Source organism: Salarias fasciatus, chromosome 23, assembly GCF_902148845.1.
Source record: "Salarias fasciatus chromosome 23, fSalaFa1.1, whole genome shotgun sequence".
In the NCBI taxonomy this organism is placed as follows: domain Eukaryota; kingdom Metazoa; phylum Chordata; class Actinopteri; order Blenniiformes; family Blenniidae; genus Salarias; species Salarias fasciatus.
Window position 1 is genome coordinate 34,409,274 of NC_043766.1, and position 12,412 is coordinate 34,421,685.

Consider the following 12,412-nt stretch of genomic DNA (forward strand, 5'->3'; position numbering starts at 1 on the left):
TTGAGCTGCTGTGATCTGTCAGAGAGAAGCTGTAAAGCTCTGTCTTCAGTTCTCAGCTCTCAGTCCTCCAGTCTGACACATCTGGACCTGAGTAACAACGGCCTGAAGGATTCAGGAGTGAAGCTGATTTGTGCTGGACTGGAGAGTCCTCACTCTAAACTGGAAGCTCTCAGGTTCTGTTATCATCATTTCTTATCCACCAGTCTCTTTTCTCCTCTTCACAGTAGTGGTACTTTATTGTAATTTTCTACTTGTTTTTTTTTTAATACTGTTGCTGTTTGCTTATGACTGTTCCTGGTTTGACTGTCCTGTAAGCTACTTTGTTTGGCCATAGCCATCAATGTAGACTGGACCAGGATCAGTGTGTTTGCCCTTTCTGAAGATCAGCACAGTGTCTTTTGTGTGTTTAGCAGGAGATTGTTGGTGGAGCACCAGTCAGTTTGATGTTTCACCTTCACCTGTATTGCTGTCTTGTCACCATTAATTGTCAGACCCACAACTGTTGCTCTGTCAGTAAACTCTATGATGGTCTAGACCTGTGGGTGGGTCAACAGTAATGGGTGGAGAGAGTGAACAGGAGGGGACGCGCCACACATCCTTGTTGAACTGTGGTGTTTAAGGTGAGGGTTGAGGACGAGTCCTTGCCTCGTCTCAGAATCTACAGCTGGCTTGTCAGAAAATCCAACACAGAGTTTCAGATGGTTGAGTTGACACTGAAGCTGTGGAGCTTTCACATCAGGCTATGGAGGGTTACAGAATTGAAGACTGAGCTGTCCAGGAAGTGCAGGAAGAGCATCCTGACATCAGTGATAGGCTTTTCAAGATGCTCCAGGATGATGTGGAAGAAGGGGCTGAATCCAACCTCTTGATCAGTTTTCCCCAGTTGATGCTGGTTCAGTATGGCGGGTACGGTGTGCTGGATATAGCTTAGAGTCCGTCTCTCAAAACATTTGGTCATGACTGCTGTGAGCTTAATGAGGCAGTAGTCATTCAGCATAATTCTGGTTTTATCTGACTTGAGTCTCTTCAGTGCCGTTAGCGCTCAGATCTTTACAACAACTACAGCAATTCAGTTTGTCAGTACAATCCTTCATCCTGGCATGAAGAATAAACTCGGGTATGGATCACCCTCTGAAATCAACACTTGCTCTCCTTGCACTCCTTTCAGCTCTGTCTATAATTCAGCGACACATGGAATCACGAGTGGAGTGTTGTGTGTGTTTTATGACTTTACTGACTTCTTTGTTTGACCTTCTTCTTCAGGTTGAGGAACTGTGGTCTGTCAGAGAGAAGCTGTGGAGCTCTGTCTTCAGTTCTCAGCTCTCAGTCCTCCAGTCTGACACATCTGGACCTGAGTAACAACGACCTGAAGAATTCAGGAGTGAAGTTTCTATCTTGCGGACTGGAGAGTCCTCATTGTAAACTGGAAGCTCTCAGGTCAGGATCCAGCTGCTGCTTCATCATGTGGAGGATCTTCCTTTTTCCTTCTTGACTTGATGCAGCCGTGTTTGTGCCTCCAGTCTGTCAGGGTGTCTGGTCTCAGAGGAAGGCTGTGCTTCTCTGGTCTCAGCTGTGAGATCCAAGTCCTCCCATCTGACAGAGCTGGACCTGAGCTACAACCATCCAGGAGACTCAGGAGTCAAACTACTGTCTGCTGCTGTGGAGGATCCACACTGCAAACTGAAGACTCTCAGGTATGAACTCACAACAGGAGCTTATCCTGGAGACTGAGATGTTCTTCAGAATGTCTCCAGTTGTCAGCAACTTACACTCAATTCCCTTCTTCTCTCGGTCAAAGTGAGGACACAGTTGCACACAGCCAGATGTTTGCAAAAAAACCCCAATATATCAGCCTCTCCATTGAGGAAAAAAACATTGCAGTGAAAGCTGCTATGACCATGCCAAACCTTTAGGGGGCAGTGTAAAGAGAAACATCAAGCATGGCAGTCAATCAGAAGCCTGAAAAAAAAAAAAAATACAGGTTAAAGACATAATGCCCATGCCAACGAGCTAATGCTAATTTGCTACCATAGTTTGCATAGTTAACTTAAAAACAAAATTAAAATAACTAATACATTAGAAAACAACAAGAAAAGTGAAGTTAATGGAAAGCTTTGTAAATTAATGCCATGAATGTAACAACAAACACGTCAACCTCATCATAATTTTAACTACGAAAAGTTTCCAACCTCATCGCAAATTGAATTAAAAAAATCATTTATGCAATCATATTGTAAATTTCACTGAAAATCATACATTTAAGTAGCAAAACATTTTAACTAAAAATATTATAAAGATGTCTAAAATCATGTTGAGTACAATGAAAAAGATTTTATGATAAAACTGTTCTAATCTTATTGTGAATTTCATTAAAAACATATATAACAAAAAAAGTGATTAAGTTGACTACAAAAATGGAAATTTCATAAGAATATCAGAAACTTAAATGACTTAAATAAGCCTAAAAACTGTAAACTTAAAGAACATGCTGACTGCATTGAACTAAATTGAATTAACTCAATTAAATAAATTGAATTGAATTGGATAAATTGTCTTGTTAGATGATCTTGAGGTAGAAATGTTGGACTTGTTCTCCAGACTCATTCAGACGTTGACTCAGAGTCTTTCAGCCTCTTTCTGTCTGCAGAGACAAACTGAGGAGTTCTGCTTCATGTTCAGCAGCAGTGAGGACTCATGTTGGAGAGAAAACCCTTCTGACTGTCTTTCTTCCTGCAGGGTGGACCATGGTGGACAGCAGAGGCTCAAACCTGGTCTGAGGAAGTGTAAGTTGGACTCATCACTGTCCGTTTGTCTTTCAGTCAAAGCTTTGGATTCATTCAAACATTACTGTGAAGAGAAGCCTGACAAAAAGTGTCCTCATCAAACTTTCTCTCAATCAGGAAGTCCACAAACAACAAATCCATCACATGTGTCTGATCAGGACTTTTCTGTTTTTCTCTCCATCAGATTTCACCCAACTTGACCTGGATGAAAACTCCATGAGCAGAAAGCTCAAACTGTCCAACAACAACAGGAAGGTGACACATGTGGAGGAAGAGCAGCCGTATCCCGATCATTCAGACAGATTTGGAGGCCACTGGACTCCTCAGCTGCTGTGTGGAAATGATCTGAGTGGTCGATGCTACTGGGAGGTCGAGTGGAGCGGAGATGTTGATATATCAGTGAGCTACAGAGGAATCAGGAGGAAAGGGGAGAGTTCTGAATGTGTGTTTGGATGGAATAATCAGTCCTGGAGTCTGAGGAGCTATGATAGCAATTACTGTGTCTGGCACAACAACATCGTAACATACATCTCCAGCGCTTCCTCCTCTGGTAGAGTAGCAGTGTATGTGGACTGTCCTGCTGGCTCTCTGTCCTTCTTCAGAGTCTCCTCTGACTCTCTGATCCACCTCTACACCTTCAACACCACATTGACTCAACCTCTATATGCTGGATTTGGATTCTGGTCCCCTGGTTCTTCAGTGAGTCTGTGTCCTCTGTAGGAAGGACGTCTCTGTCTCTGACAGCAGTCCTGTCAGCACCAATCAGAGACACAGAACATATTAGTGGAGTGCAGCAGGGCTCACAGATGGAGCCTCAAACAGTTTGGAAACACATCCTCACTCTCACTTTCTGGACAATATTCTAAAGTTAACAGGCTCGAAGCTAACAGGATAAAGGCTAACAGCCAAGAGGCTAACAGGAAAATGCTAATAGGCTAGAAGCTAACAGGATAAAGGCTAACAGCCAAGAGGCTAACAGGAAAATGCTAATAGGCTAGAAGCTAACAGTACAAGGGCAAAGAAGTAAAAGATTAAAACAATTTGAAACTGTTATACATAAATCAATTAACAAGTGAAATTATTAAAGCCACTAAATGTGTGGCAGTTGCTGAATACAGCCTAAAAACCACCTAATAGGACAAAATCTGCCAACAATGTCAAAATCATTACATATAGCCTCAAACAGGTGCATTTCTTAAGACTGTTAAAATTATTAGCCTACTTAACAATGGTAAATTTGCTCAATTTCAGTGGTGTCAATCAGTTATCTTTTTAAGCAATTAATTGTAAATCAGACTGTAGTTATCATAATTAGTTGCAGCATTTGTGAACTTGTAATCAACATAAAAATCACCATTTAAATGCAAAAAAAGGTCATTCTGAATATTTTATCTCAATTGAAACATGTATTTTAATTTTAAACAATTTAACATTAAAAAAAAAATCAGAAATGTGGAATTAAAACCAATATTTAGGAATGCTCAAGGGCAGGGCGGTCTCACTGTCTGTTATGATCAAAACCAGAAATTAAACTGATTTAATTTGCTCAAATAACTTGAAATTAAAATGAAGTGCAACACCAGTGCATTAATTTCAAGGTTATAAAATTCACAGTATTCCAATGAAATGTTGATATCTGAGAATGTGCAAGTGGGAGACACATTAGTGCTCGATACTCCTCTTCACAGATTGAACCGTAGCAAAAGTGTACACACACTGGAAGTGTCTTCAGAAAAGATTCTATTTCCTTTTGTTCCATTTTGTTTGGTGAAACATCATCATTGTTGGTTTGCTTGAAGTGTTCAATCATGAAGTAATAAAGACAAATCATTGACAAGAAAAAGACAGTTTCAATTTTCTTTGTCGTGTTACAGATAGATAGATAGATAGATAGATAGATAGATAGACGGATGGACGGACGGATGGACGGACAGACAGACAAGTTTATTGTCCCACTTGGGAAATTTGTCTTGGGAAAAGTGCAACGTGCTACATTAACATATAAAAGACAAAACAACACAAAACCACAGTAGCAGAAAACTACAGCATTTTGAGAAGAACACTGGCATTTAAGATACATATTTCCATAAAGCAACACAGAACAGCAAGTGCAGGAATGTCAGTCCTGCAATAGCCGGTAGCCGGCACCGTAGTTAGAGCTGTGCACTATGCCGCCAGCTGTTCAATAATACAATAAAAACAGGAAAGAAGGAAAGTTTAAACGGTTCCTCTTGGTGTAACACACTCTATAACACCGACCAGAAGGTAACAGCTCATACTCAGGAAAAAGAGTGTGAGAAGGATCAGACAGTACTCTGTTAGCCAGACTGAGCTCTGCCTTCTCAACGATCATCTGAAGAGATGGAGAGTCCTGCTTGCCAGTTACCTTCATGGCTGTTCTTTCCATGTTGGCTAGTCTGGCTTTCAGCTGGACAGAGAGAGTCCCGGCCCAAGCTGTCATACCATACCTAATGATGCTTTTTTTTTTTTTTTTTTTTTTTTTTTTTTTTTCCCTTGTCCTGTTTGGCAGCTGGGGCGTGCAATATTGTATGATTGTAGCCTTTTACTATCCGAACAGTTTTTAATATTAGCAGCAGGACGAGACTGAGTCTCCTCCTGCTGCTGCCTTTATTTAAAGCTGGCATCCGGCATGGCTGCCGGACAGGACCGGGACGGAAATGATCAGAGAGCAGGGACAGAAAGAGAGAAGATAAAGACAGGGAGAACGGAAGGGGGGGGGGGGGGGGGGGGGGCACAACCTATGTACAAAGTCACAATACAAAACAGTGTTGTCGACGCACCACACGCAACCTAGAACAATCCCAAACCCCCAATCTAGACAACACCAAAACAGAGCCGACAACCAACACAGAAAATTACAGAACCATACATACATTTTTTTTTTCTTCTTTTTTTCCGAACCATATTGGTGAACAGACCAGGCCACAAAAATAAAAGGAGGTGTAGGGGAGGAAGGAAATGCAAGGACACCACAAACCGTAGTTTTTTTTTTTTTTTTTTTTTTGAATATAGCTAGTCGTAACTAGTAGTAAACTAGGGGCGTGCATCAAGAGAGGTCTGCTACAGATCACCATTAGTCTAACCACCACAAGAAGACAAGGTAACCCAGTATGTAAAGAGTGATTAAAGATCAACGTGATCATGTGAATATGATGGTGACAGTGATGGTGATAGTGATCATGCATATATGACCTCTGACCTCTGAGAAGGCCAGAAACAGGCCAGAGAGGCCCTCAGAGCCCAGACAGCCGGCGGACATCACAGAGCCCGGATCCAAGCCGCCCCCCCCAGGCAGACGCCCACGCTCCAGTCCAGAAACGGGGCAGAGGAAAGCCCCGGCCGGGGACCCCGGCAGTCCCGGGGCCCGGGCCCCGCGGAGCCACGACCGGCAGGAGCCGGTCCACCCCGGGCGCCGGACGCCCGGGGCGGGCAGGGCCGAGAGCCCAAGGCCCAAGAGCCCAGGAGCCAACCCCCCACCCAGGCGGAGGGCCATGACCCATCCGGGAGAACCAGCCCACACGGGCGGCTACCCACCCCGGGCCAGTACACCCCCCAGCGCTCCGGCCACGCACCCGAGATCCAGGGCATCACCCCCCCACCCCACCCCCCCACCCCCACCCCACGCCCCCCACCCGGAACCCCCCCCCCCGTCCACCGCCCGGCCCACCCCTCCCACCCCCTGTCCTCTACCGCCTCACTCCCCCCCACCCCAACCCAACACTCACACCCACTCACTCATACTGACACACACACATGCACACACGCACACACACAACCACTCATCCCTAAACCAAACGCACACACACACACACTCACATTCCAACACACTGACACCCTCTCACGCACACGCTAACAAGCACGCGCGCACACACACACACACACACACACACACACACACACACACACACACAGTCCATCCTACCCCAAACACACTCACATTCCCGCGTCATCCAACTGTCACATCCTGTGGGAGACACCCCCGGAAGGCAAGGGAACACCGAACCCCACATCCAGGACCCCCCGCCACCCACAACTGCCGCCCCCACCCCCCCACCCCACCGCCGCAGACAGGTATGCACCCCCCTGAGCCAGCAGCCCCCCAAACCACATACCTAATGATGCTGCCTAGCACTGACTTCCAGACTTCCATGCTCACGCCAAAAAGTCTGAGCCTGCGTCAAAAATGCATTCTTTGGGCCACAAGTAACACACAGGTAATCAACATGTACATTCCATTTGGCCTGGTTGTCCATTTGGATACCAAGATATTTAGATGAGGCAACCGGCTCAATTTGTGTATCCCCCAAAACCACAGGTTCATGGACACGCACACCTTTAAGATCAAATACCATTTCTTTGGTTTTGGTAGCATTCAGAACAAGGTGATTGTTCTCACACCAAGCTTTAAAATGATGAATCTCTTCCAGATATCCCACCAGACTGCCAGCACCTCTCAGAAGACTAAGAATTACAGCGCCATCTGAGAATTTTGAAATGTAGTTATTTACCTGACTGCTCCTACAGTCATCTGAATAGATGGTAAAAAGAAAAGGAGAACTCACGCCCCCTTGTGGCACACCAGTGCTACACTGTCTAGTGCCAGAGAGTACAGAGTTAACCCTGACCTGTTGAGATCTATTAGTTAACAGAGAATGAAACCATCCATCCATCCATTTTCTTATCCGGGGCCGGGTCGCGGGGGCAGCAGTCTCAGCAGAGATGCCCAGACTTCCCTGTCCCCAGACACTTCCTCCAGCTCCTCTGGGAGGATCCCAAGGTGTTCCCAGGCCAGCCGAGAGACATAGTCTCTCCAGTGTGTCCTGGGTCTTCCCCAGGGTCTCCTCCCAGTGGGACATGCCCGGAACTCCTCCCCAGGGAGGCGTCCAGGAGGCGTCCTGACCAGATGCCCGAGCCCCCTCAGCTGGCCCCTCTCGATGTGGAGGAGTAGCGGCTCTACTCCGAGCTCCTCCCTGGTGACTGAGCTCCTCACCCTATCTCTAAGGGAGCGCCCAGCCACCCTACGGTGGAAGCTCATTTCAGCTGCTCGCATCTTTTCCTTTTGGTCATGACACAAAGCTCATGACCATAGGTGAGGGTGGGAATGTAGATTGACCATTTATGAAACCATTTATTTATAAACGGATTGACATTCATGCTGGAGAGCTTTTGCACCAGAAGCTGAGGACAGACAGTATCATAGGCAGAGCTAAAGTCTGCAAAGAGAGCACGTGCATAGGCCGTCGGTTTCCTCAAAGTGCTGACTAATTACGTGAGTTATGCTTACAGCAGCATCCTCAGTACTTCGTCCAGCTCTATACGCAAATTGTAAGGGGTCATAGTAATAGGGGTCATGGTAATAGGCTTTGGTTTCACACCCAAAAAATGGAGAATTAATAATGCACTTTTATCAGACAGTAACATGATGGAAAAACTAAGAAAAAGCATTGCGTTGTTTCTCCAAGCAAATGATAACCCAGAGATCTCTAGATCCACATTGTGGGAAACATTTAAGGCACACTTGAGAGGCCAGATAATTTCTCTTAATAGTTTAAAGAATAAACAAAGAATGGAAAACGAGCTTAAAATCATCCAAGAACTCAAAGAAATTGATGAAAATATGCAAACTCCCCTACACCAGATCTATATAAAAGAAAGCAGTCACTACACACAGACCTAAATCTACTTTATACTGCAGAAACTACTAAACTGCTGACACAACTTAAACATAAAAATTATGAATATGGAGAGAAAACTGGTAAATTATTAGCACAGCAGATTAAGAAAGAAGCTGCATCAAGGTTAATCACTGACATATGATCGGACATTGGTCAAACAACGACGGACCCTAAAATGATCAATGACACATTTAGAAGTTTTTATTCTAAACTCTACTCATCAGAATCGAAAAATGACCCAAACCTAATGAATAATTTTTTTGAAAATCTCCAAATACCTACAATGAGCCTCCATCATAAGGAAATGCTAGACCAACCACTTTCAAAAGATGAAATCAAACAGGCTATACAAAATATGCAAAGCTCTAAATGTCCTGGCCCAGATGGGTATAGTGCAGAGTTCTACAAGGCTTTCATTGATCAAGTTTGTCCTCTTCTTTTGAATGTTTATAATGAAGCTGTGGCAGGATAGGTGTGTTTATTGTTGTTCTCAGCCTATTGGCTGGGGGCGCTATAAAAACCCCTCGTACGTCTGTGTCGGCCTCTGGTTCTTGCACTTCCGGGTTGGTGCTGGCTGGTAACGGTGTTTCATGAGAGCAGGTAAAGGCTAACTCCCCTTTATGAAATATATTGTGTTGGTTCTGATGGAAGTTATGCCCTGCAGTATCGCGATGGCTCCGGGGGAGCGCGTCAAGCGCATGCCGCAGCAGCTGTAGATCGGGCGCGTGGGTCCCGATGGTCCGGTGCTGGTCTGAGCATTTGTCCCGCTAACGGAAGTAGGAAGCGGTATGTTGTTGTTTAACTTTCTGTTAATCAACAGGTGTACAGGCTGTAACAAACCCTTTTCATTTATTAGGTTCTGCCCTGTTCGAGCCCCGTTCCAGCGCAGACACACCACGGCTGTCTTTGTTCCTTGTTTTCTTTGTCCTTGTGTTTGTCCGTCCTGGAGCTGCTGCCATGTTAAATGTTATTCTGTGTCGTGTCCTCCGCACGGTGGCGTGTTGGTGTGGGCCAGCCCAAGCATGCACGGGACTTTGGACCGAAATGATGCGCGCTCCTGTCAATTAAATGTTTTTGTTTGAAACAATAATTTGAACGAATGTAACTGAACTTAACTAAGAATAGAATAAATTATTTTCACTTGGAACCTCTGTACTTCTTTTGTCATCCGGTGAACCTGTGTGTCCTTTTGTCACTGGGAAAGCTGAGAGGAGTATACATCACCCAAATTGACCAGGCACACCACTCTGTTACAAAGCCTTGGTGACAGGCTCACTTCCACCGACTCTATATGACGCGTGCATCTGTTTGATTCATAAGGCCGGAAAAGACTCATTAGACCCAGGCTCATATAGGCCCATAAGTCTATTAAATGTAGATAATAAAATATTGGCAAAGATCTTGGCAACGCGGTTGGAAAAGGTTCTTCCAACAATCGTGTCACCAGATCAAACTGGGTTCGTGAAAGACAGACAGTTATTCTTTAACTTAAAAAGACTGTTTAACATAATCTATACCAAAAACCCCAATAAACAAAAGTCGGAGATACTGCTCTCACTGGATGCAGAAAAAGTCTTCGACAGGGTTGAGTGGGATTTCCTCTTCTCAACCCTGTCCAGGTTTGGGTTTGGCCAACATTACATCTCATTAATTAAACTGCTTTATATTCAACCCCAAGCCACAGTACAGACAAATAACTTGGAATCACGCCCATTCTCTCTTTGTCGTTCAACATGGCAAGGGTCTCCGCTAACGCCTTTACTTTTTGCTTTGGTCATTGAACCACTTGCTATTTCATTACGATCAACAAAGGAAAATAAAAGCATCATGAGGGGAGGTACAGAGCACAAAGTGTCGTTGTACGCAGACGATCAGCTGCTATACATCTCAGATCCACCAATTTCTTTGCCAAAAATTATGACCATGCTCTCTGATGTTGGGAAAGTGTCTGGGTATAAAATGAATTTTTCAAAAAGTATACTTTTCCCCATTATTACCAAAGCAAAAGAAAACAAAATCAAATGGGTCTCATTTCCTCTCTCCATTTCAAATAGTTTTAAATGGCCTGTATCATGCTTTTTTAGCTCATCCAAACGCTATTATTGGCATTAACATGGTAATAGTTTATTTTTGGCACAAAGGAAAAGTCATTTTGTGTTAAATAAAGCATTTTCAGAGGTTCATTCTGAAACCCGGAAGAGAAAATGCTCTGTTTCACTGAAAATCCCGCCTCTTCCCCTGTGGACTTTGACTGACAGCGAACTTCAACCAGTCGGAGCTACGTTAGCTTCTCTAAGGGTTAGCTTTAGCTCTTTAGCTTTAGCTTCTCTACATGCAAAGACACGCGAAAACGTCTTTTCCAGTCAGAAACTCACCAAGCGCAGACCCTTCAGACTCTTGCTCTTGCTTGATTGTTGCTTTCAGACGATGGTTAAAGTTTATCTCCGTAATAGGAGTCACAAAAAGCGGCGACGTTGATTGCCGAGGGCCTGGGGAGGGGGGGGGGGGGGGGGGGGGGGGGGGGGGCTCCTCAGTGGAAAATGTGAAACAGCTGCTGGTGGTCAGAGGAGAGTGGGGTGTTGTCTGCAGGGGTGGGGTGGGAGAAAAGTGGTGGGGAGGAGTTCAACTTTGTGAAGTACTTAGGTTTGAAGAGTTTCAAACAAGCTGTTTTCTACCCAAAGGGAGGGGCTGCTGTAGAGAGCAGCAGGCTGAAAGAGATTACTCAGACATGTGTGGATGGAGGCAAATAACATTTTGGGGGTGGCTTTTAAGGGAATTCAACTTTGGGGCATGCTGAAAACCTTAAAAAATTGGATTTTGCATGATATAGGTCCTTTAAATATCTTGGAATAAATATTGTTCATGAAATGTCTGGTCGCTTCAGTAAAAACTTTGTGAGTCTTTATCAACAAACTGAGCAAGAGCTTAATAGATGGTCTAATCTTCCCATCTCGCTAGCTGGACAAATAAACATCATCAGGATGAATATGTTACCAAAATATCTATTTTTCTTTCAATGTATTCCAATATTAATTAAAGCTGTAGGCAGGATTTTGCTAGTCAATGCTAATTTTTCTGTGTTTTCTTTGGATTAAATGTTAGAGTATCCATTGATAATCCTTTAGGAGTGTAGTATAATTGCACTACCGCGAGGGCGCAGCGTTTCCATCTGTCTCTGTTCTGAGCTGAAAAGGAATCTCGACCGCTCCAGGTACCTTTGACCAATCAGAAGAGCCCATGAGGTTCTAACCGTGATTGGTCGAGGGGCGTTCTTGTAGGAGGGGCTTAACTTGCGTAAGGGCGTAATGTCAGAGAAAACAGGACAGGATTGGATGTGCTGGGTTTCAAATCGCCATCTTGCTTAGGTAACCCTAAGCAAGATGGCGGAGATGTGGAATCCTGCCTACAGCACAAGGCATTTTTTACTAAATTAGACTCTTTAATAAATTCATTTATTTGGAATAAAAAGACACCAAGAATGAAAAAGTCTTTCTTGCAAAGACCAAAACCTATTGGTGGGATGGGGCTACCTAATTTCTGACTTTATTACTGGTCTTGTAATATCAGAAGTATGTCATTCTGGAATGCATCTCTTGAACCTGATTGGGAACGAATAGAAAGCTTAGCATTTACCCCCAACACATTGAAATCATTACTCTACTGTACTTCTGATCTCTCCAGATTCAAATGCCAAAATCCTGTGGTTTCTCATTCATTGAAAATATGGTCTCAGATTAGAAGACACTGTCAGTGGTGTCAGTGTTCAGTTCTAACACCACATACTGGTAATCAAGCCGTAAGTCTGCTCTCAGGTAATATATTTCAACAATGGGACTTTAAAGGCACACATGTAATCAAAGATTTGTTTATCAATAAATCTTTTCCAACATTTGAGCAACTGCAACGTAAATTTAAAATGGAAAACAAAGACTT

At 44.1% G+C, this 12,412-nt stretch overlaps 1 protein-coding gene across 1 annotated transcript in view; it reads left to right on the forward strand.

Moving 5' to 3' along the window:
• Positions 1-12,412, forward strand: part of LOC115381302 (uncharacterized) — a 58,659-nt gene that overhangs the window by 39,121 nt on the left and 7,126 nt on the right. The window contains exons 8-11 of the mRNA XM_030082580.1: positions 1,264-1,437; positions 1,521-1,694; positions 2,737-2,783; positions 2,968-3,529. Of these exons, the coding sequence (XP_029938440.1) occupies positions 1,264-1,437; positions 1,521-1,694; positions 2,737-2,783; positions 2,968-3,503 (931 nt within the window). The 3' untranslated portion in view covers positions 3,504-3,529. The remainder of the gene's footprint in view (positions 1-1,263; positions 1,438-1,520; positions 1,695-2,736; positions 2,784-2,967; positions 3,530-12,412) is intronic.